Below are 22,089 nucleotides of genomic sequence, written 5' to 3' on the forward strand. Positions count from 1 at the left end.
ATCTGCAGGGGACCACCGTGGTCCCTGTTGTGTGTTGTAGACAGTCCCAACACCAGGCTGCTAACATTCGACTCAGTCAGCAAGTAGGTGCCGGGAGCAGAGCATGGACAAGCCGTCTCCTGGGTGCCCTGGAGCTGATGTTGTCAGAGGAGACAGACAAATGAATAAATAATATGTTTTTTTTAAATAAAGGCTTTTTTAAAAGATTTATTTATTTATTTGAAGGTCAGAGTTACACACACACACAGAGAGAGAGAGGTCTTCCATCGGATGGCTCACTTCCCAGTTGGCTGCATTGGCCAGAGCTGCGCCGATCCAAAGCCAGGAGCCAGGAGCCTCTTCTGGGTCTCCCATGCGGGTGCAGGGACCCAAGGACTTGGGCCATCTTCTACTGCTTTCCCAGGCCATAGTAGAGAGCTGGATTGGAAGAGGAGCTGCCGGGACTAGAACCAGCACCCATATGGATGCTGGCGCTTCAGGCCAGGGCTTGAATCCTCTGCACCACAGCACCGGCCCCTAAATAATATGTTAAATGGTGGGAAGAGCCATGAAGATAAATAGAGCAGGAGAGAGGTCACGGGTAGCGAGCGGCACAGGCTCTCAGGAAGCAACAGGCACAGCAGAAGGAAGGGACGGAGCCGTGCAGCTATCCTCAGGAAGAGGGTGCCCGGAGGAGGAATTCCCGAGTGGGAGCAGGTTCAGCTTCTTCCGGCAGCAGCGAGAAGGCCAGGCTACTGAAGAGGAGCAGAGGGAAAGCACAAGATGTAGCAGGGGGCAGGGGGCCTAGGGCCTGGGAGACCACGGGGGGCTTCAACCTCTGCTCAGGGAGACGGGTAGCCACTGGAGGGTTCTGAGCCAAGAAGGGACCTGCCCACCCCTGGTTGTGGCCGAAAAGGCTGGAGAGAGACCCAGGGGTCGGCAAGGAGGCCGGTTAAGAGGCTAGGTCAGTGGTCCAGGCCATGACAAGCTGCCCTGGGCCAGGGCTTTCACAGTGGAATGGCAAGATGACGCAGGGTTGCACGTGGAACTCTTAGCCTTTGGATTTGGGGATGGGTGACAGGAAGAGTGAAAGGCGACCCCGTTGGGGGCCTGAGCTGCCCTTTGCGGATGGGGCGCCCACCAGCAGGCTCCGGGGCGGGGAGGTGGGTCAGGATTCCCCACTTGGGCTTGGCCTGCTGCGTCTGAGGGCCTTGCAGACAGCGAGGCGCAGAGGCAGGGCCCGCAGTGGCTGTGTGAGCCCGCCGTTCAGAGCACAGCCAGGAGCTGGGGCTGTGAACTCAGGGGCTGTCGGGGTATGGGTGACTCAGCGCTGTGCGGCCGGGTGAGGTCACTCTGGGAGCATGCATGGCAGCGTGGGGAAGGGAAGCTCCACAGACGGAGCCTCAGGCCGTGGGCAGCAAACGGCCTGGAAGTCTTGCCAAGGGAAGCCTGGTCCCCAGGGCTGGCGCCCACAGCGTCCCAAAGCCACGTGCATGAGCAGGGGGATTTTCCTCCAGGCAGGATCAAGTGAGGACACTGGGTTTCTCTGCCCAGGGCGACCCTGACTCTCAGCCCGGCCTGTCTCTGGACCTGTGCCCAGGGGATTGGGAAAAGCTGACTGTCCTCTGTGACATCACCACTATAGAGAGCAGCCCGCCTGCTTCAAGACAGGAGAGAGGGACCTGGGAGGGAAGGCGCGTGCCCGGGGACCCACCACCAGGAGCAAGCGGCATGTGAAAGCAGAGCTTCTGGATCCAAGCCCAGGGCACTCCCCACTCTGCTTGTCCTTCTTAGACTCCTTTCTCCTTTCTTCTCTCTGTGTTCGAGGCACACCCCTGTTACACATCCCCTGTGCACAACCCCTGTTAATCCCTAAGCTGTCAACTCTTGAAGGTTGTCCCTCCGCACCCTGCCCCCACACTCACTCGGCTTGCTACAGAGAGCCATTCCCGGGCTGTCCTCTGCCCCTACCCCAGGCCCTCACCCCGGATGGCACCTGTGTGCCCTGGGAATGGGACCAAGGGTGGGTGCTGGGGGCAGACGAAGCCTAAGGCAGGAACTGCAGCGAGATCTGAAAGACCCAATTCCAGAACCCGGAAGTACATGTGTTTCTGCATCCGTTCATTCACCTGTAAAACAGGATCCTCAGATGCAGGTTCCACTGGGAGCGCGAGGGTCCTCTCCCGTCCTGCGGGTGGGTGTTGAGCGGCCTGCTGGCCCACTGACAAGCACACCTCAGGGGTTGGCCAGCTGCCAGCCTTGTCCAGACCCTGTCACCCGCACGTGGCTGGGGTGACCCGAGCAGAGTGGGAGTAAGAAATCACCTGTGACCCCCACTGCTGTGGAGACAGATGTGGAGGGGAGACGGGGCCGGGCCCCAGGGCATGTGAGGGCGTGACCCTACAGTCTGGGGCAAGGGCTGTGTCCACACAGACGGCCCCGGAAGCAGCCGCAGCTCCGCCCTCGGTGAGGACGAGGGGGCCAGCTCAGGCCTCCCTCCGAGGAATGAGGGGCCTGTGTCAGCACCGAGATAGCCCCAGCTATGTCTCTGAGGGGACGCAGGTCGGGGGGACCAAGCCCCCTAAGCCTCCCCTAGGAGCTGGCGCACAGACTGGCAGCCCTGGCTTCCCCCGGCCCTGCATTCCTTTTCTCCAGATACTCCAGGAAAGGCCCCCCCGCCTTTTTTTTTAAGTAGCCATAGCCCACAGGAGCCAACGAGGAAGTACGCCAGAGTTTCGCAAGGCACTTGTTACTCCATTGGCGGCTGGCGATGCAGCATGGTGGCAGCCTGGTGCCATGGAAGCCAGCCGATGGGACCTCAGATCCATCCTCCCGCCTTCCTCGCTTTCTTTCCCTGACCACAGCACTAAGTGTAACCTATAGAAGTGCACAGGTCACCCGTGAGTAGCTCAGTGAATTTTCACAAACTCCTATCAGGAGATGCCGTACCCCCTGCACCCTGAAACTCCCCTCACGTGCTCTGGTCTCTGCCCCAAGCCAGCAGCAGCCCTGGTGTGACGTCCGTCACCAGAAGTCAGCTCTGCCTGTGGCAGCCTGTGCTCTGTTCTCTGTGCCTGGCCGCTTTCGCTCGCTGCATGTGGCAGTCCTCACCCCGTCACGGCACACAGCTGTAGGCCCTGCATCCACATCACTAAGTAGCACTCCGTGTGTGAATGGAGCACAAACAGCGAACCCTCCCCGCTTCAGTGAGCGTCTACCTGGGCTTCCGTGTTGAGCGATGAGCGGTCAGTGCTGCCCTGAGCATCGTAGTCCCATGTTCTCCGGCAGAACCTTGTGTGGTACTGAAAATGTTCTGGATCTTTGCTGTCCGGTACAACAGCCGCTAGCTACATGGAGCTTTTGGCGTGTAACTTAGTGTAACTGAAGAACTGCATTTTTCATTAATTTAAAGTTAGTTAATTTGAATTTAAGTGGCTTCTTGTGGCTAGTGGTTAGCTCATGGGAGGGACAGCATGGCTGTAATACATGGTGAACAGATAGATGTCTTTCTGTGGGAAAATGCATCCCCCTAGGAGTGGAATTTGGATTGGAGGGGGTACTTGTGTTTGGCTTCAATCGATAGCGCAAAAGAGGCCTCCAAAGTGAGGGCACAGATTTGCACCCTCGCTGCGTGGACGAGGGCCCTTACTGAAACCTCTTCAGCACCAGTAGTATCTGGAGTTTTCATGTCAGTCATTTTAGTAGGTAGTAGAAATAGCAACTTGTGTTTTTACCGTGAATTTCTCTGGTGAGTAAGTGTAGTTTAGCCCCTTGGATATCCTCTTGTGAGCTGATTGTTCAAGTCTTTTGCACATTTTTATTTATTTACGTGGAAGGCACATGGACAGATGGACAGACAGAGAGGTCTTCTATCTATTGGTTCACTCCCCGTCTGCCCACAGCAGCCAGAGTTTGGGGCAAAGCTGAAGATGAGGCTCAGAAACTCAATCCAGATCTCTGGTGTGAGTGACAGGGACCCGGGTACTGAAGCCCTCACCCACTGCCTCCCCAGGGGCACACGAGCAGGAAGCTGGAATGGGCGAATGGAGCTGGGACTCAAACCAAGGCACTCCTCTATGGGCGTCCAAGCGGCATCCTCACCACCGTGCCAATGCCCTCCCCTCTTGCCCATTTTCCTACTGGCTACTTTTATATATAGGCACTCTCTATATATAATGAATGTGAACCCTGTTTCCAACGTGTTATTGCAGTCTTTCCTGTCAATTGCCCTTTGACTCTCCTAACCATGCCTTGGGATGACTGCACAGTCCGTAGGGCTGCTTGTGTATAGCACTCTTTACTTTATGCACATTTAACCTCACAATGTATAAAAAATAAAATCATACCGCTCACAAGACTGTGGACTACCCGCTTGTACTCCTTAGGGCCCGTGGGTTATATCGATGCTGTTTAAAGGATAAACATTTGTAAATGTGAAAGCCACATTGGGCACATGTGAAGTTGGATGGCAGAGATGTTTTTTCTTCCTATTATTGAAATTTCAAGTTTTAGATTAAATTAAAGAATGGCTCATGAAATAATCTGAGCTTTTTCAAAGCTTGTATTTTTTCAAGATAAAGAAATACCTGTGATACTTTAGAATAGCCACAGCGAGCCTGGTAATGTAAGGACTGGGACGGTCCATGTGGCTGCTATAGGCACACAGCATGTCACCAGCACCCTGTGGACAGTGAGAAGAGCCGCCTGGGGCACCGCTCCCTCATTACTCTTGTCCGGGAGGAGGGTGATCAGTTACACCTGCCACACGAGGGTGCTGGCATATCTGCCAAGCGTAAAATCCAATTATCTACAACAACAAGACTGCCAAATTCCCAGGCACTGTGTCATTTATGCCGGGTTCGTATATTCAGGAACCTGTGGAGTGCTCTGAAAATCCTCGTAAAATACAAATTCTGCTGAGCATTAAAGAAAAACACGGAACCAAGCAGCCTGACCACAAGTTCAGTATCCGGTTTGACAAATGTGAGCCTGGCATTTCAGTATCAATTTGGGCTCCATCGGAGCACCCCCCGTGCTTCTCCTGCTGTGTGATGTGTTTGTCAGCGTGCAGATTGCAAGGCCCAGCGACACACAGACCTGTCTCACTCCAGGAGCCACGGGGAGGGAGGCTGATGGAACAGGTGCAGGAGAACAAAGGCGCACACCGTCGTCCCTTTATCTGACATTGGCTTTGACTTTGAGTAGGCTGCAGAAGCATATTATAAAAGCAGCAAGCGGCTCCAAGTTGAACTCAGTAGCCAAGAACTGTTCTTGCACTGCAAAAATCTTTGCAGGATGAGAAGTACTCAGGTGACACTGATGCAGGAGCCTAGGTAATCGGAGGTAGCAGAGGCATGGATGCTGTGAATCATCATCAAGAGACTGGGTAGACAGCGCACGTCTCCTGTCAGCTGCTGCTGAGACGAGACTCTTTCCAGCAGAAAGCAGTCCTCCGGGGCCTCTGACTTGCCATTCATCTGCAAAAAAGCTTGTTTTCCGTCTCCTCGTTGAACACGAAGTCCTGGGTTTCAGAATGCATCTTCCTGCGCCCTCACGAGGCGGAGTGCACTCTGGGAATGCTTTTGACATTGAGCTGCTGTGATGGATGGTGCGATGGCCCCCTGTGTGTCCAGCAAAGAACAAACCCATTAGAGGGAAAAGCTAATCGTGAAAAACTGGAAGAGTCCCCGAAGATGCCAGGAAGGACCATGTTGTGTCCCGGGGTCTGTTAACCAGTCCCAGGCGTTCACACAGAGAAATCCAGGAGTGCTTCAAAGACTTCATGGAAAATGGAATTAAAAGGTGATTTGGGGCCGGCGCCGTGGCTTAACAGGCTAATCCTCCGCCTTGCAGCGCCGGCACACCAGGTTCTAGTCCTGGTCGGGGCGCCGGATTCTATCCCGGTTGCCCCCCCTTCCAGGCCAGCTCTCTGCTGTGGCCCGGGAAGGCAGTGGAGGATGGCCCAAGTGCTTGGGCCCTGCACCCCATGGGAGACCAGGAGAAGCACCTGGCTCCTGGCTTCGGATCAGCACGATGAGCCGGCCACAGCGGCCATTGGAGGGTGAACCAACAGCAAAAAGGAAGACCTTTCTCTCTGTCTCTCTCTCTCACTACCCACTCTGCTTGTAAAAAAATTAAAAAATAAAATAAATAAATAAATAAATAAATAAATAAAGGTGACTTGGTTTTGGTGTAAAAAATCCTGAACTACATTGGTTGTCTCATGATGCACTTTTTAGTGTGAACTTTTTAAAGCCCCTCATACCTCTGTGAGAGGCATCGCCCAGCTCCTCCTGGGGCAGGGGGCAGTTAATAGATCTTGAAAGTCTTCTTTCAGAAATCTCTCACTAGATTTGCCTGTAGCCTTGGCCTTGTTCACATCTCAATCCCCGACTCCCACCAAAGGCCTTTAATATGGCCCAGTTTCTCCATCTCTTTTCCTGTGCCTTTGGTGTCCTGGCTAAGAAATCCAAGGTCAGGAAGATCTCTGTGGTTTCCTCTTCAAGCGTCATTGTTTCGTTTTTCACATTTAGATCTCTCTCTCTCTCCCTCTCTCTCTCAGAGGCTTCCAGGTTTGGAGCAGGCCTTAGGCATAGCTGGGCAGACATTGCCTGGGATGCTACATCCATAGCAGAGTGCCTGGGTTCCACTTCTGGCTCTGCTTTCCATCCAGCTTCCTGGCAGTGCGCACCCTGGGAGGCAGCAGGTGGTGGCTCAAGAAGTTGAGAGCCTGCCAGCCACTTGGAAAACCCAGGCTGAGTTCTGGGCTCCTGGCTTCAGCCTGGCTCAGCCTCAGACGTTACAGGCATTTGGGGGGGGGGGGGTAAACCAGCAGATGGAAATTTCAGATTCTCTCTGCCTGCCCCATCTCTCAAATAAATTAAATAAGTAAATAATCCCTCACAAGCACCCTGAGAGACCACAACCCTGTTTCAGAGATGAGAAAAGCCAGGCACATAGGTGTTCAGTCCCTGACCAGTGTCCCTGAGCCACTCGGCTTTAAAATACGCCATTTCCGACCTCTGGAGGCTTCCTCTCCCTAAAGCTTCTTGGAGCAATGCAGCAAACAACCCCAAATTAGGATGCTTGTCCCAGCTGCGGCAGTGAGTGATGTCATGGTGACCTGCACAGACCCTAAATCGGGTTTGTTCCCCCAACTATGACTCGCAGAAGGAATCTGTGCATTGACAGTGCTGAATGGTGCTAACTAGAAAAGATTGGAAGTTGCGCTGCCAAAGTGTCTCTGAGCTTCCTGGGCGCCAATGCAACAAGGCAAAGAGGATGAGTTGCATGATTCTCAAGGGCTGTCAGGACAGAGCAGCTCTTGGGAATGCGAAGCCTTTCGTGGCCCTCACATCGTGGAGAAATGTGTCTTACATGGACCTTCACCTGGGGCAGCCTGAGAGGTGAGGTGGACGGCACCTGAGGTAGGGCTCCTCTAGTCCCCTCAAAGCACAGCTCCAGGAAGGCGGTTTTGGGGGAGGAGGCTCGGCCACTGAACCCAAGAACACGGCTCTGGGCTGCTCCACCTCGTCCCAGAGCACACCGCTGACATGGCTTTCACACGCCCTATGTTGGAATGTCCCCTCTCTCCCACGGGTGGCGTGGCTGGGGACAATTCACAGCGCCCGCGAATTTCACATTTTACATTTCAGTTATTCATGAACTCCCTGGAAAGGCCATGTTACAGTAAACGGTCATTTCCTGAGCAGATAGGAGCTCTGTGTGTCAGAGTTTGGTGTGGCTTCGGTGAACCAATGGCACCATGGCTTAGTTCTGTGGTGTCAGCCAGTCCACCATGTCTTCTGAAGACTTAGGGAAAAAGCGGTTTGTGAAACTGTTTCCATGAGTTTGCCAGCCAACAGATAAATTATTCTTCAAGGCAGAGATGAAACCTTAGTGAACAATGACAAGGCAGTAAACGTAGGGAACTTGTATAAGCAGAGGAATGGATGAGTTAATTTTAGTGCCTTTAAGTGTCAGGATGAATCTAAATAGTGGAAGAAATTACTCCACCTTATATTTGTAGAATCATCAAGGGCCTGGGGGTGGTCAGCTGGGTTTTTCCAGCTGCATTTTGACACGGTGGTTGGAAGATCCTGTTTGGCAGTGGAGCACTCTCCTATTAACAGCGGCGGGGAAAGCGGCTGGAGGCTGGGCTGCTGTGCCTAAGCGGGGCAGGGAGCCCCACAAGCATCAGGACGTCCTCCCTCAGGGCTGGGCCCTGTGTGGGAGCCTCTGCTGTCTGCAGTTTATATTAGTCTGGTCCGTATCTGTTTTCCCAGTGTCTAGCACATGTCTAGGTATACAGTATGCACTTGGTGAGGCTTGGTGAGTGGATGGGTGGTTTGGCAGATGGATGGATAGGTGGAAGGGGAATGGCTGGATGGAGGGATGGATGGAGGGATGGGGATGGGGTGGGAGATTAGGGGATGGATGATGAAGGATGGATGGTTGGGGGATGGGTGGATGGGTGGGTGGATGGATGGTGGAAGTAGAGGGGGATGGGTGGATGGGTGGGTGGATGGATGGCGGAAGTAGAGGGGGATGGGTGGATGGGTGGGTGGATGGATGGTGGAAGTAGAGGGGGATGGGTGGATGGGTGGGTGGGTGGATAAGGATGGGTGGGTGGGTGGATGAGTGAATGTTGAGCTCAAGCATATGTAGATAAATCCCTGGAAGGATGGGTGATTTGTAGGTTGAGCAAACTGACAGAAGGTGGGTGACTCCACAATGCATTCCACCTTCCTGCCGTAATGTGCCCTGCTCCTGTTGCCCCAGATGGCCATGTCAATGTCCCAGGACCTCAGCATGGCAGTTGCTTACTTCCAGAGGGGCAGCCCCACTGTGAGAAGGGTCCTCAACACCAGAAGCCTCTTCTTGTGCCCGAGCCCCCACCAATCAGCAGCAGCTGAGGTGGCCTCCTGGGCGTCTCCACTTTCCTGAGCACTGCTGGGACCCCACCCCTCTGTGCTCCTGACCAGGCCCCTCCCCACTCCCCCGTTCTTGTTCTGCCGGCCCGCCCTTCAAGACCCAGCCCTTCTGCGTCCCCTCCCTGGACGTCTTTGGCCTCGCCCCAGCCCTCCATCCATCCCCTGGTAGCCAGAGGCTGGGTGCCAGCCTGTGGGCTGAGAGGTCACCCAGGAAGAGCAGGGGAGGAAGCGCTGAAGTGCCCAAGCCCCGCCCCGCATGTCCCCTGCCCGAGACGCATTCTGAGTCCCTGCCTGGGGGCTGGGAGCAGCCGGTGGTGACCAGAGGGGAGATGGCATCTGAGCCCTGTCCCCTACATTCACTCCAGTGGCCACGGCCTCACCTTTAGTTTCAGCAGCGAAGGAAGAAGCGCGCTGCCGAGGTCACACTTGCCAGGGAAGTGGACCTGTGACAAATGTCTCCAGGATTTTTGTGACAGGAGCCATCCCTGAGGTCTGCGGGCTGGGCCCCTTTCTCCCTCTCAGCAGTGTCTCCCAAGCCGGGGGCAGGAGTGGCTGTAAAAGGTGCTGGCTCAGCACCCCTGCCTTCCCTTCATCGCTGCGGCTCAGGTGGCTTTAGGTGGCAAAGAACACGTCCCTGTACCCAGACAGTGACCGCGGAGCTGCCCGCACACCACCCTCAGTTTCCCCACATGTTCCTTGGGGGGCCCCCAGACCACAGCCAGCCCAGGCCTGGATCTCATAGTTCCCACCCCCAAACCCCTGCACCCACTCTGGAGGAAGAATAGTTCTAGAATAAAAGCCTCTTCAGACTGACAGCCAGTAGCCCAGAGAGGGCAAGGGGTGGACCCGGGTTACACAGTGATGGTGGAACCGGAAATAGATCCCAGTTCTCCTTCCCCTACTCCCTCACCCCCTGCTCTATGCCTCTGCTGGGTGAATTATCAGGCAAGTCTGGGTTCAAATTCCCAGGTGGCAGAGTGGAGCACAGCACTCAGCCCCTCCAAGACTCAGTGTCCTCCTCTGGAAGGGGGTGACAGTGGCATCTGTGCAGAGAGAAGCAAGTCTGAGACGCAGGTGCACACTCAGAGGTGAGTCACTGGAGACCGGCTGACGCACGAGGTTCCCGGGGCCAGCCGTCCGCAGAAGTCTGGAGGCTCCAGAGCTGGCTGCTGCCTGGCACAGCCCAGGCCCAGGGGGGCCTTGGGACCGCACCTGCGGAGTGGGGACAACAACAGAACCAGGGAGCCCTGCGGGGCATCCTGGGACATGGAGCACTTTATTGGAGGCCAGCTGTGCACTCAGCTCTGCACAGCCTCCTCGACCCCAGCCCCATACTCCTGGGGGCTTGCACAGCAGCCCCTCCCTGGGCTCTTCCCGTCAGCCCAGCTCCTGCCCACCTGCCCTAAAGCACTGGCCACGCCCCCTCTTTGCCCTGAGATAAAGGACAGTCTCTTGATTTAACCTTCAAGACCCCTGGCGGTCTGGCCTCTGCTGGCGCCTCCACCCTCCGCCCCACCAGTGTCCCCTGCAGCACCCCCTGGTGATTCCTGCCGTGCCTGAGCCCTGGTCAGAGGCCCGGGTTCTTGTGCGGTGGAATTTGCCAGACAGATGCATCATGGATCGTTAGCCCATCCCAGACTGGGGCTCCTTAACCAAGACGTGACTCTGTACTGAAAATCTGCCCTCTGTTTGTACCGTCTGTGGACCCTGTGGTTGGCTGGGGGGGGGGGGGGGGGTAGGGACAGGATGTGATGGACAGGAGAGTGGGCCAATGGGCGAGTGAGAATGACAGAAAACTGCTGGTTTGCCCTCTCCCGGGGTGCCCTCGAGCACACTGAGCAGCCAACCACTGACTTCCCCTCTTGAGATTCACAGGGCCCATGAACTTCCTTTCGGTGCCAGCCCTGCCCGAGATACTGGGCCCGGAGAACACAGGCGCCACCCTCCAGGGGCTGTGGGTGCACGTGGAGCTGAGGAATTGTCCAGAGCAGCCTGGGTCTAAGTCCTGGCCCTGTGCCTCAGCTTTCCTGTCTGTGAAATGGGGGCAAAGACAATGCTTCCCTCTCGGTGCTGCATATGACGCGTTTTGAGCCTGTTGGATGTAGGCAAAAGCCCAGCTCGTGAGAGCTCTCTTGTCATCGCTGCTCCTCTTCGGGGAAGTCGCCTGGGGGGGCCCACCACTGCAGTCTAGAACATTCCCAGGGCAGATCTGGAGATGGAATAACCACAGAACAGGGGTCCTCTTCCCCAGCCCTGGGTGCGCTTGATGCAGGGGGCTGTGTGACCTTGGGGAGGTCACTTAACCTCGCTGAGGCTGTTCCCTCACCTGTGCACGGGGGACCCTGTCACAGGCCACCAGGAGGATTAAATGAGAGGACACAGTGCATGACAGAATACGGGCAGGCGCCTGTGAGGAGGTAACTGCGCGGGCTGCTGGTGGGAGGTGGTGTCTGGGGAAAGCTCTATTCTGACTTCCGCTCGGTCACGGGCACCTTTGTAGACACTGCTGGGAGGAAGGTCTGGGGGAGCGGCAAGCTTGTTTCACCCTCTGTCCTTGCCCTGCTGGCCCAGGAGGATGGGGACGCAGCGGGGTGGAAGGGGAGGCCGTCGCCGCGTGAATTCTCTGCAGTCACCTCCGTCTTGTTGAGAACATGGGCCCTGGGTTTGGAAATTGGAAGCGTGTCAAAAGCTCCTCATTGAAAGCTGCGCCTGCCTTTGCCGGCCGTGGTGACTGGGAGATTAATTTCCGGGACGGCCAGGCAGGTGGGTGCCCGCGCCAACTGACTGCGCCTGCAGGTAGGGGCGATGCTGCCTCCCACCCTGCTGGAAACCAGGAGGGCAAGGCGCTCGCCTGCTGCTGAGGCAGGTGCGGGGGGCATCTGCAAGGTGACCCCGTGGGCTTACACCTCGCAGGCGGGCCCTCCAGAGATGCATGTGTGCACACACACGTGCACGTGCACACGTGAGTAGGGTTAGACACGGTCATGATGGCATTAGGAAGAGGAAGTGAGGCCTGAGCTGGCCCCACCACATGACCCTCTCCACAGTGTTGTGTTGCAGCCAGAAGGTGCTCGCCAGGTGCATTAGCAGGGAGCTGGATGGGAAGTGGAGCAGCCAGGACTCGAACTGCTGCCCATATGGGATGCGGGCATCGCAGCCGGCGGCTTTACCTGCTACACCACAGTGCAGCCCAACTTTGTCCTTCTTTACAGCTTATTTGAGCTATTTTGGGTCCTTGAATTTTCATGTGAATTTTAGAATCAGCTTGTCAGTTTGTGCAGAGAAGTCAGCTGGGACTTTGATCGGATTGTGCTGAATCTGTAGGTCAGTAGGCAAATAGTGTCTTCTTAATCATATTCATTCTTCGGAACCATTGGTGTGTGCTGTCTCCAACCGTTGGGTCTTTGATTTCTTCCAAAAATCTTGTGGAGTTTTTAGAATATATGATTTGCCCTTCTTTTGTTAAATTCACTTGTAGATATTTTATCTTCAGTTTCATTGTGGGTTTGCTGGTTGCCTCGATGTTGATATATAGCTGGTTTTTGACTACTGGTCTTGTGTCCTGCAAACTTGCTGAACCTGTTTATTCGTTCTAATTGTTTTTTAATGGATTCCTCGGAGCTTTCTATGTATAAGACCATGTGGTCTGTGAGTTCAGTTTTGCTTCTTCCTTTCTAACCGGAATGGCTTTGATTTCCTTTACTGGCCAGTTGCCCTGGCTGGAATCGCCAGGACAGTGGTAGAGTGGGCATTCCCGTCCTGCACCTGTCTTAGGGAGAGTGCTTTCAGCCTCTGCCATTACGCATGCTGCTCTCCATGGGTTCTTCACAGAGGCTCTTAATCAGGTAGAGAAAGCTCCCTTCTCTCTCTGGTTTCTGAGTGTTTTGATCATGCAGTGTTGGATTTTGTCAGCCTCTGGTATGCTCATGTGGTTTCTTGCCCTCTAGTCTATTGATGTGTATCACATTAATTGGTTTTTAAATGTCAAACCGCTCTGTATCCCTGGAATAAATCCCACCTGATCATGGTATAACATAAATGCTTTTCACACAGGGATGGCTTCAAGTTGCTAGTGTTTTGTTGTTTTTTGCACACATGTTCAAAAGAGATCCTGGTGTTTTATTGTCCTTTCTTGTGAAGTCTTTGATTTTGGTATCAAGGGTAATGGTGGCTTTAAAGGAAGTTTACAAGTGTTCCTGCCTCTTCTGTTTTTCAGAAAGTTTGTGACAATTGGTATTATTGCTGTACTTAGGGTGTTGTTGTTGCTGTGGCCAAGCATGTGTAAACTGTACCGCGTTAGCTGCTTTCATTGTTCAGTGGAGTCAGTACGTTCACACCGTCACACAACTGTTCACCCTCAGAACTGTTTCCTCTTTCCGGACTCAAACCCTCCGCCCGCTGCAGTTGCCTTTCTTCTCTAGATGGTTGATGGGAAGCCTAGTGAAGCTGTCTGGTCCTGGACTTTTCTTTGCGGAAATCGTTTTTCTTACTAACTCAATATCTTTCCTTGTTATAGGTCTATTCAGAGTTTCTCTTTCTTCTTAAGTCCATTTCCTTAGTTTTGTGTATTTCTAGAAATGTTTACATTTCTTTTCACTTACCTAATCTGTTGACATACAATTGTTCATAGTATTTTCAAATAACTCTCTTTTTTTAAAGATTAATTTATTTATTTGAAAGGCAGTGTTAGAGAGAGAGAGAAAGTCTTCCATCTGCTGGTTCACTCCCCCAGATGGCCACAACAGCTGAAGCTACGCCAGCTGGAAGCCAGGAGCTTCTCTTCCGGGTCTCCCACGTGGGTGCAGGGGCCCAAGGACTTGGGCCATCTTCTACTGCTTTCCCAGGCCATAGCAGAGAGCTGGATCGGAAGTGGAGCAGCTGGGACTCAAACTGGCGGCCATATGGGATGCCAGCACTGCAGGCAGCACCTTTACCTGCTACGCCACAGCGCAGGCCCCTCAAATAACTCATATTTCTATAAGAGCTGTTGTAATGTTCCTCTTTTATTTCTGACCTGGGTAGTTAGAGTAGAATATTGTCACTCTCCTGAAAGAATCCATTTCTGCTTTCAGTGACTTTCCCTAGTGTTTTTTTAGCATCTGTGTCATTAATTCTACTCTATTATGTTCTTCCTTTTGGTTTGGGATTTAGTTTGGTATTCTTTTTCCAGAATTTTAAGATGGAAGGCTGGGATTTTGGTTTGAGATCTTGTGTGTGTGTGTATGTGTGTGTGTGGACATTGACAGCTAGAGCTTGCTGTCTGAATGTTGCTTTGGCAGCATCTCCCAAGTTTGTGTGCGGTGTGTCTTCCCCTGAAAGTGTTTTCTGATTTCCTTTAGGGTTTTTCTCTCTGATTCCTAGTTTATCCATTAGTGTATTGTTTAATTTCCACACAGTTGTAAATATCACAAGTTGTTTTCTGTTATTAATTTCTAGTTTCCTTTTGCTGGGATCAGAGACAGAGTTTGTAGCACTTCAGTCATTTTCTTTTTTTTTTTTTTTTTTTTTTTTGACAGGCAGAGTGGATAGTGAGAGAGAGACAGAGAGAAAGGTCTTCCTTTACCACTGGTTCACCCTCCAATGGCCGCTGCAGCCGGCATACCGTGCTGATCCAAAGCCAGGAGCCAGGTGCTTCTCCTGGTCTCCCATGCAGGTGCAGGGCCCAAGCACTTGGGCCATCCTCCACTGCACTCCCGGGCCACAGCAGAGAGCTGGCCTGGAAGAGGGGAAACCGGGACAGAATCTGGCGCCCCGACCGGGACTAGAACCCGGTGTGCCAGCGCCGCAGGCAGAGGATTAGCTTATTGAGCTGTGACGCCGGCCTCAGTCATTCTCAATCCACGGACGGTGTGATGGCCTATTCTGGGCAACAGCCTGTGTGCCTGAGGATGCAATCCTGCCGCTGCTGAGGTGTTGTGTGCGCACCTGTCATCTCATCTGTGTACGGCGTTGTGCAAGGCGGATGCTTCCCTGGGGGTCTTCTGCCTAGTTTTCCCATACCTTGTTGAAAGGAAAGTACCGAAGTCTCCACCGTCTCTTGTTGAATTGTCTAGGTGTCCCCTAAATCTGCGATCCTTTGCTTCGTGTATCTTGGGACTTTGTGTGAAGTGCATGTGTTTATAATGGCTAGAACTTCCTGGTGGATTGACCTTTTGTCATTATGAAAGGTCCCTCTCATTTTGTCATTATAAAATGCCATCTCCGATGACTTTGCATCTTAGAGTCTGTTTTATCCAGTGTTATTACAGCCGCTTCAGCCTCCTTGTGATGGCTGTGTGCACGGTGTATCTTCCTCCTTCCTTCCTTGCGGTCTACTTGTGTCTGATTCTCAAGTGAGACTCTGGAAGTGGCAGAGAGTTGGGCCTTATTTTTCACCCGGTCTGACCATCTCTGCCTTTTGACTGTACTGTTGAATCCACTCACATTTAACATTGCATTGGTGGAGTTGGCTCACAGCTGCCGTTTTGCCTTGTGTGATATGAATGTCTCATGGCGGGGAGGGGTGGTTTGTTCCTCTGTTTCGTAAGTATTTTCTAGTATAGTATTTTAACTCATTTAATATTTTTCACTAGATTTGCTTCATGAAGTGCTTAGTGTGGCTCCAAGGCTGACCACGTGTATCTCATCAGCATCCACTTGTACTAACTTAATCCCAGTGAGGATGAAGCTGCCCCAGTTACTGCGTTTGCACTCTGTTCCCCCTCCCTCTTCTTGTGCTGTTTCACATTAGCGAGCTCCTCATCCAGCGCTGTAAGGTGTAGTGGGGAGGCGGGGCCCAGAGAGAGCACTGGCTGCGGTCAGTCCCTGAATGCCCGAGCCTCAGTGCCCGCCTGCAAGTGGGGAGAACTGGATGGACACAGCTCCAAGAGTGAAGTGAGCTATTGGCCCCAGGCTATTAGCTGTAGGGGTTCTGAAAACAGTGGCCCCTGTCAGCCTTCGGAGGGTTCCAGGGTTCCAGTTACCCCAGCATTCACCCATCAGACAGAAACCACACGTGTCACCCATCAGATGGAAACCACGCGTGCCTGGCCAAAGCCACGAGGGTCCCTTCAGCTGACCAGAAGGAGCGGTCAAGGCCTTGGGAAGACCTTGAACCCAGGCAGGGGATGCAGGACAGTGAGCTCTGTGCTTTCAAGTCAGGCCTGGCTCTTCCTTGGAGTAACTGGGTGGCCCTGCACCGGCCACTTCACCGGGCTGAGCCCCCATCCACGCCTCTGCCCACATCACCGTGGGCAGCGTCCGCAGGGGTGGGCAGGCAGGCAGCTGGGCTGGAGGAATGGAGTGGCGCTGCAAGGTGCTCACTAGCGAGGCACTGGCATCTCTGGGTGAGGCAGCAGGTGCCCCTGGCTGCCCTCGGTGCGTCCCCAGGATCCCAGCCCCCAAGACCACATCATCAGATCCACAGGGGAGGACAAAGCCTCCGCAGTTCCTGGGAGCTTCCTTCTGCAGGACTCGCAGGGATGTAGCTGTTAGTCCTGAAGAAGTTCCTGCACCCTCCCCTTGTTCTGCCACACCACACGCCTTCCTGGAAGTCCCCTGCACCTCGGTCCTGCCTGGGACGCCTCCCCCATCTTCCCTGAGCTAGCCTTGCAGGTCTCATCCTCTGAGAGCCCCTCAGCCTCACCTCCTCTGGGAAGCCTTCCCTGATGGCCGGCAACCCCTGACCTGTCCGTATCAGTGGCCGCCCACAGCCCGGCCCACCTGTGAAGTCATGTTGACCTTTCAGCTTCACATTTGGCGGAGTAGAGTCCTTGCCAGCCCTCAGGGGCTTGTGTCCAAGCCGCCGCTCTGCTATTTGCTGGGCAGCTCCACGGCCCACCATGGGTTCCCCTTTTCCTACTCACCAGGTAGCTGAGCTGGGCCACGAGGCCTCCGAGGAGAGGAGGGGCAGTCGGTCCCCTCCACCGGAGGCTCCTGCAGACTGTGGGGCGGGCACTGCCCCCTCCTCCACGGCAGGAGCAGCCAAGATAGAGCCCACGGGCCTGACCCCAGAGCAGCGCCATTTATTCAGGGCTAAGTAACTGACAGGGCAGCCGGGGGGGGGGGGGGGTGCCGAGCCCGCGGCCCAGCTCAGGGTCCTCTCTCTCTGTCCGCAGTAGCACGATACAACCGCACCAGCTACTTCTACCCCACGTTCTCAGAGAGCTCGGAGCACAGCCATCTGCTCGTGTCCCCCGTGCTGGTGGCCAGTGCCGTCATAGGTGTGGTCATCATCCTCTCCTGCATCACCATCATCGTGGGCAGCATCCGCAGGGACAGGCAGGCCCGGCTCCAGCGGCACCGCCACCGCCACCGCCACCATCACCACCACCATCACCGCCGCCGCCGGCACCGACACCGAGAGTGCGAGCACGGCTACGGTGAGCTGCCGCCCACCCAGGGGCCCTGCAACCCCTGCACAACAGTGATTGCAACCAGGAGGCAGCGAGGGGTTGGCAGCTCGGCCCTGAGTGGGGTGGGGCGGCCAGGGGAGGCATCCCAGCGGTCTCAGGGGGATCAGGAAGAGCTCAGAGGTGCCTGCCATAATTCATGTTCTCAGTGGTGTGAGAGGCCCCACATCAGCCAAAAGGGGACCTCGGAAGGCAGCTAAAGGTCAGAGGAAGAGTGAGTGGCACCACTCTCCACTCCCTGCCACTGCTGGTCCAGCTGGTACCTGGATAGAGAGATGGAGGGAGGGAGAGAGGCAGGGAGGCAAGGAGGCAGGGAGGCAGGGAGGCAGGGAGGGAGGGACAGGTAAGTGGTGGACGAGTGGATGAGTGGAAAGAGGGATGGTGGGTGGGTGTGTTATGAAAGCTTGGTCCCTGTCCCCAGTACCAGATCCAAATAACAAGGACGAGGTTCAGGGGACACAGGAAAAGGAAATTGAATCTGTCCACAGATAAGAGACCTCCAGGTCTCCAGGATGTCACTCTGCTGAATGAGAGGTTGGGGGCTTATAAAAGGGGCTACAAGGAAGGGGTGCTGGCGTGGTGAGACCACAGAAGAGCCACAGGCCTCTGGTGCCGGGCGCCAAGGCTTGTCACTAGATGGATGACGTTGTACCCTTCTCTGCTTCATGCCGGTCCTTGAGGTCCACAGGTGGTGAGATCAGGTCCTCCTGCTGAGCGGAGAGAGGGAGCAAGGCAGTTTGTGCCATAGGACATGGCCCAGCAGAGGCTGAAGCATCAGCTTCCCAGCTTTACGCTTAAGTGGTCAAAGTTCTTCTCGTATGTTAGCCAATACCTGGTACAGCTGGGGTGAGCGCACGGGCTGGGTGGGAGGTGAGAAGGTGGCTACCTGGGAGGTTGAGTGGATGAATGAGTGATGAAGGGGGAGAAGGCTGGGTGGAGGGGAGGGATGGAAGCACGCCTGGGTGAGTGGGGAGATGAGTGGTTCGGTGGAGGCGGGGCTGGGCAGGGGGATGGAGAATGGTGGGTGAGGAGGAGATGGATAGATTGGAGACTGAGCAGATGGATCAGTGGATGGGCGGGTGGAAGGGATGGGTGGATAAATGGAAGGATGGATGAATGGAGAGGTAGATGGATATGGGGACGGAGGGAAGGAAAGACAGGTGGATTGAGAGAGATGCATGAATGGATAGGTGAATGGATGAGTGGTTGGCTGGATGGATGGATGGGTGGATGAATGGATGGATGGAGAGACAGCAAGGTGAGGGTAGCTGGGAGGGGGGATGTGGATGGGATGAGTGGGCCTAGAAATATGTGGAGGAATGAATGGATAGAATGAATGTTGAGTGAAGAAATCAACCCCAGAGTCTACAAAGTACAAATGGAGCTGGTCCCAGGGTCTCCCAGCTGTGAGAATCACCCTTTAACAGAACCGGCGACCAGTCCTTGGGGGTCCACTCCCTGAAGTGCCCGTCAGGTCCGGGTGCAGCCTCCTGGCTGTCTCCATGGCCTGAAAGCACAGGAAGGAACTCGATGGCACTCAGTTCTCAGTGTTCCACGGCAGGAAAAAGCCAGCCCCTCGCCCACTGGCCGAGACCACCTCCCAGGGAGGAAGAGGGAAAGCAGAGCCCTGGAGCTGCAGGGCTCCAGTGGATGCAGTGGCGCAAGCCCGCTGGGGTTCAGAGCCACCCCCTGAGGCCCCTCCTGCTCAGGGCAGGACGCGCTTGGGGAAAGGAAAGAACACATGTAATAGACTGAATTGGACCTGCTCAGCCGGGAGCATCGGCGGCCCCCGCCCCGCCCAGGAGCACCGCGTTAAGTCACTGGCTAAGGAAGGTGCTGCCTTCGCTCACGGGGGCACCTGGAGTTGGTGGGCAGAAGCCTGGGGGCGTGGCCCGCTGAGCGCGTGGTCTCTCCTCGCAAGATCCTCCCGGCAGTTTTCCTTCCCAGCCCACTTCCGACCAGGAAGGCAGGCTGAAGCAGCCGGGGAATGGGTCTGGGGTCACCCAGCCAGCAAGGGTGGGTCCCAGATTTGAGCCTGGGCACCCACAGACTGAGCACGGCCCAGCTCTGCCTGGCCGGCCCTGAGGGAGGTTCCAGGTGTGGGAGACACACCGGTGGGGCTCAGGGAAGTATCTGGCAGACACACCTGGCCAGGGGCCCCCCCACACCTGGCCACCACTCCTCTGGGAAGGTGTGAGGAGAACCCCAAGAGCAAGAAGCGGTACCTCAGACAAGGCTCAGTGATAGGATGCGGCAGGAAGACACAGCGGTTCCTGGTCTGCCCCTGCTGCAGTGACGAGGGTTGGGGCGAGGCCAGTGTCACTAGAGCTCATGTGGAGAGCTCAGTCTTCCTAGACGCCAAGGACTCCCCAAGAACACAAGACAGGAGCGTGGTCCAGACCAGCATGACCTGCCCTACGCTCGCATCAACAGCCCCACCCTGGGGATGCCAGAGCTCCTGCAGAGCATGCTCATCCCCCACGAGGGCCCCCAGGAGCGACCACGCCACCCCAGGCCCATGCCAGGGCACCCAGGAAGGCAACTGCCCCTCCCAGCCCCAGCCTTGCCCTCAGCGCCTGCTGCTCTTCTCCAAGCACCTGTCAGGCTCCGCCCCTCTGCACAGGCCCCTCCCTCTGCCCAGACCTCAGCGTCCGTCATTCCCCAACCAACAACCATTGCAGGACCAGACCCGGGCACCACCTGTAGGAGCGGCTCAGCCCCTCCTTGCCGCCACTGGGCGGCCACCATTGGAAACCCACCCCCCCACACACACACACACACAACTTCCCTGTCCTCGCCTGGCCTCCATCAGTGCCTTGGCTGGGGCTGACTGTGGTCCCCAGGACAGCAGGGCCTGTGTGTGGCTCACCCCACCGAGGCGCGGGGCCCAGCACCCGGCCTAGCCCACAGGAGGGGCCCTGAGCCCAGAGGAGGGAGCCGCCTCATTTCTTCCTCATCTCGAAAGATATGGGAGCCCCTTTGGAAGACCAGGATCTGAGGCACAACGAAGCCACTTGTTGGACGTCTCTCGGTCCCCAAGCCTGAAGCTGGGGCTGGGAGCAGAGGCTGGGGGCCCACGGTGGTTCCCAAGCTGAGAACAGTGGGCGGCTGGCCTTGGCTGTGAGGAGAGAGATGGTCTGGGGCGGCCCCCCTTCAGCCGATGGTGGCCAGTGGGGAGGCCTTTGCCGCCCCTTCCTGGCTCCCAGCTCCCACCTGCGCCGCTGGCCGGACCTCCTCAGACTTCGGGAGAGTCCCGTCCTCTGCTCCCCAGAGCCCAGCCTTGGCCCTGACTCCGTCTCTGCTCCTGCTCCCTGCTCTGCGGCCACCCTCCATCCTGTCTGTGGCAGCCCTGCTGTCAGCCCGGAGCCCCTAAGCATCGCCCCGTGTTCACCCGCAGGCACCTCACACTCAGGATCGTCACCCACTTCTTACTGTGCAACCGCAGGAGAGTTGCCTAACCTCTCTGAGCCTCATCTGTAAAGCAGGTCCCCAGGGACCCACCTAAGAAAGTTATTGCTAAGCTTAAATCAGCTCAGTAGCTGGCTAATGAGTTCCTGCCCCATAAATGTTAACTAATTTCATTTTCTCTCCGACTGAGAAAACCTGCTCCAGGCTACTTCTCTGATCCCAGCTGTCCCCCCTGCCAGCCACCCACCTGGCGCCCCCAGGCCTCCTCCAGGGGCCACTGAAGTGACCACATCCATCCTCTACTCAGCAGCCCTCCGGGGCCAGGGGCTCCCTGTGACCTCAGCATGGGGCAGGCCACCTGCCTGCCCATGGCCAGCCCCGGTGGTGGTGGGGGGCCTGGGGGTTGGAGAGGGCTCCCCATCCCCCCCTCTCCGGCTACACGGTAGGTGAGGTCGTGGGGACGGAGCTCACAAGGCGGGCCTCTCCTCCTTCCTCCCCCATCTGTCCAGGACCCGTAACCATGGACTTGCGTTTCCATAATGAACTACGGTATCTGTTGAGCTGGGCAGCGTGGGGGATGGGAACTTTCTCCTCCACGGAGGGCTGCACTGGTGGTGTCTGTGCTGACCTGGAAGTCAGCAGGGCGAAGGGGTAAGAGAGAGACTTGGGATGTTCAAACCAGGGAGGAGCCCGGCCCGACTGCGGCTCTGGCCCTGAACTTGGTCATCTCCAGAGAGAGATCTGAGCCAGGTGGATGCCTGGAGCAGCTTCAGCCTCTCCGACGTGGTCAGTCCTGGGAGGCCCAGGAGAAGGTGAGCCAGGAGGAGAGGGGAACCCTGGCCACCCTGCCCAAGCCTAGGAAACAGCCCTAACTGTGCCCTGCCCCACCCACCAGAATCCCTATGAGGGCCACAGCCTTACTGCTCGCTGTGTGTCCTGCAGCAAGTCACTAGGCCTCTCTGGACCTCGGCAGAATGCGAGCACGGCACTCCAGCAGCATTGCTAAGTGGTGTCCGCAGGTCTAGGAACAAAATGTTCTGCGATCAGACGCTGGGCAAGCTCAGCTCACCACGTTTCTCAGCTGCAGGTCGCTTGGGGCCTTTGATGTGCTCGTGTGTGATGAACAAAGGGAAAGCAGAGGAGAATGAAGTGGGCGGGGTCTCCGTGCTCAGCTTAGAAGCCCGCTGCCCCGGCACACCTCAAGGCGGTAATGTGCGGTTGGAGTAGGGCTCGGGGGAGACGCCTGGTCCCAGAGACCAGGGACTGTGCAGGCTCTGGCCCCCGATCATTCTCTCTCCAGCCGCTCTGTGTCCCGCCCAACTATGCAGCTCAAAGCGTCCTGTTCACACCACATCGCACCACACTCTTCTCCCTCATCT

At 55.9% G+C, this 22,089-nt stretch overlaps 1 protein-coding gene across 1 annotated transcript in view; it reads left to right on the top strand.

Moving 5' to 3' along the window:
• BEAN1 (brain expressed associated with NEDD4 1) overlaps positions 1-22,089 on the top strand; it is a 56,356-nt gene that overhangs the window by 29,584 nt on the left and 4,683 nt on the right. Inside the window, exon 8 of the mRNA XM_062176022.1 lies at positions 17,009-17,272. Within this exon, the coding sequence (XP_062032006.1) occupies positions 17,009-17,272 (264 nt within the window). The remainder of the gene's footprint in view (positions 1-17,008; positions 17,273-22,089) is intronic.

This window comes from Lepus europaeus, chromosome 19, assembly GCF_033115175.1.
Source record: "Lepus europaeus isolate LE1 chromosome 19, mLepTim1.pri, whole genome shotgun sequence".
NCBI lineage: Eukaryota > Metazoa > Chordata > Mammalia > Lagomorpha > Leporidae > Lepus > Lepus europaeus.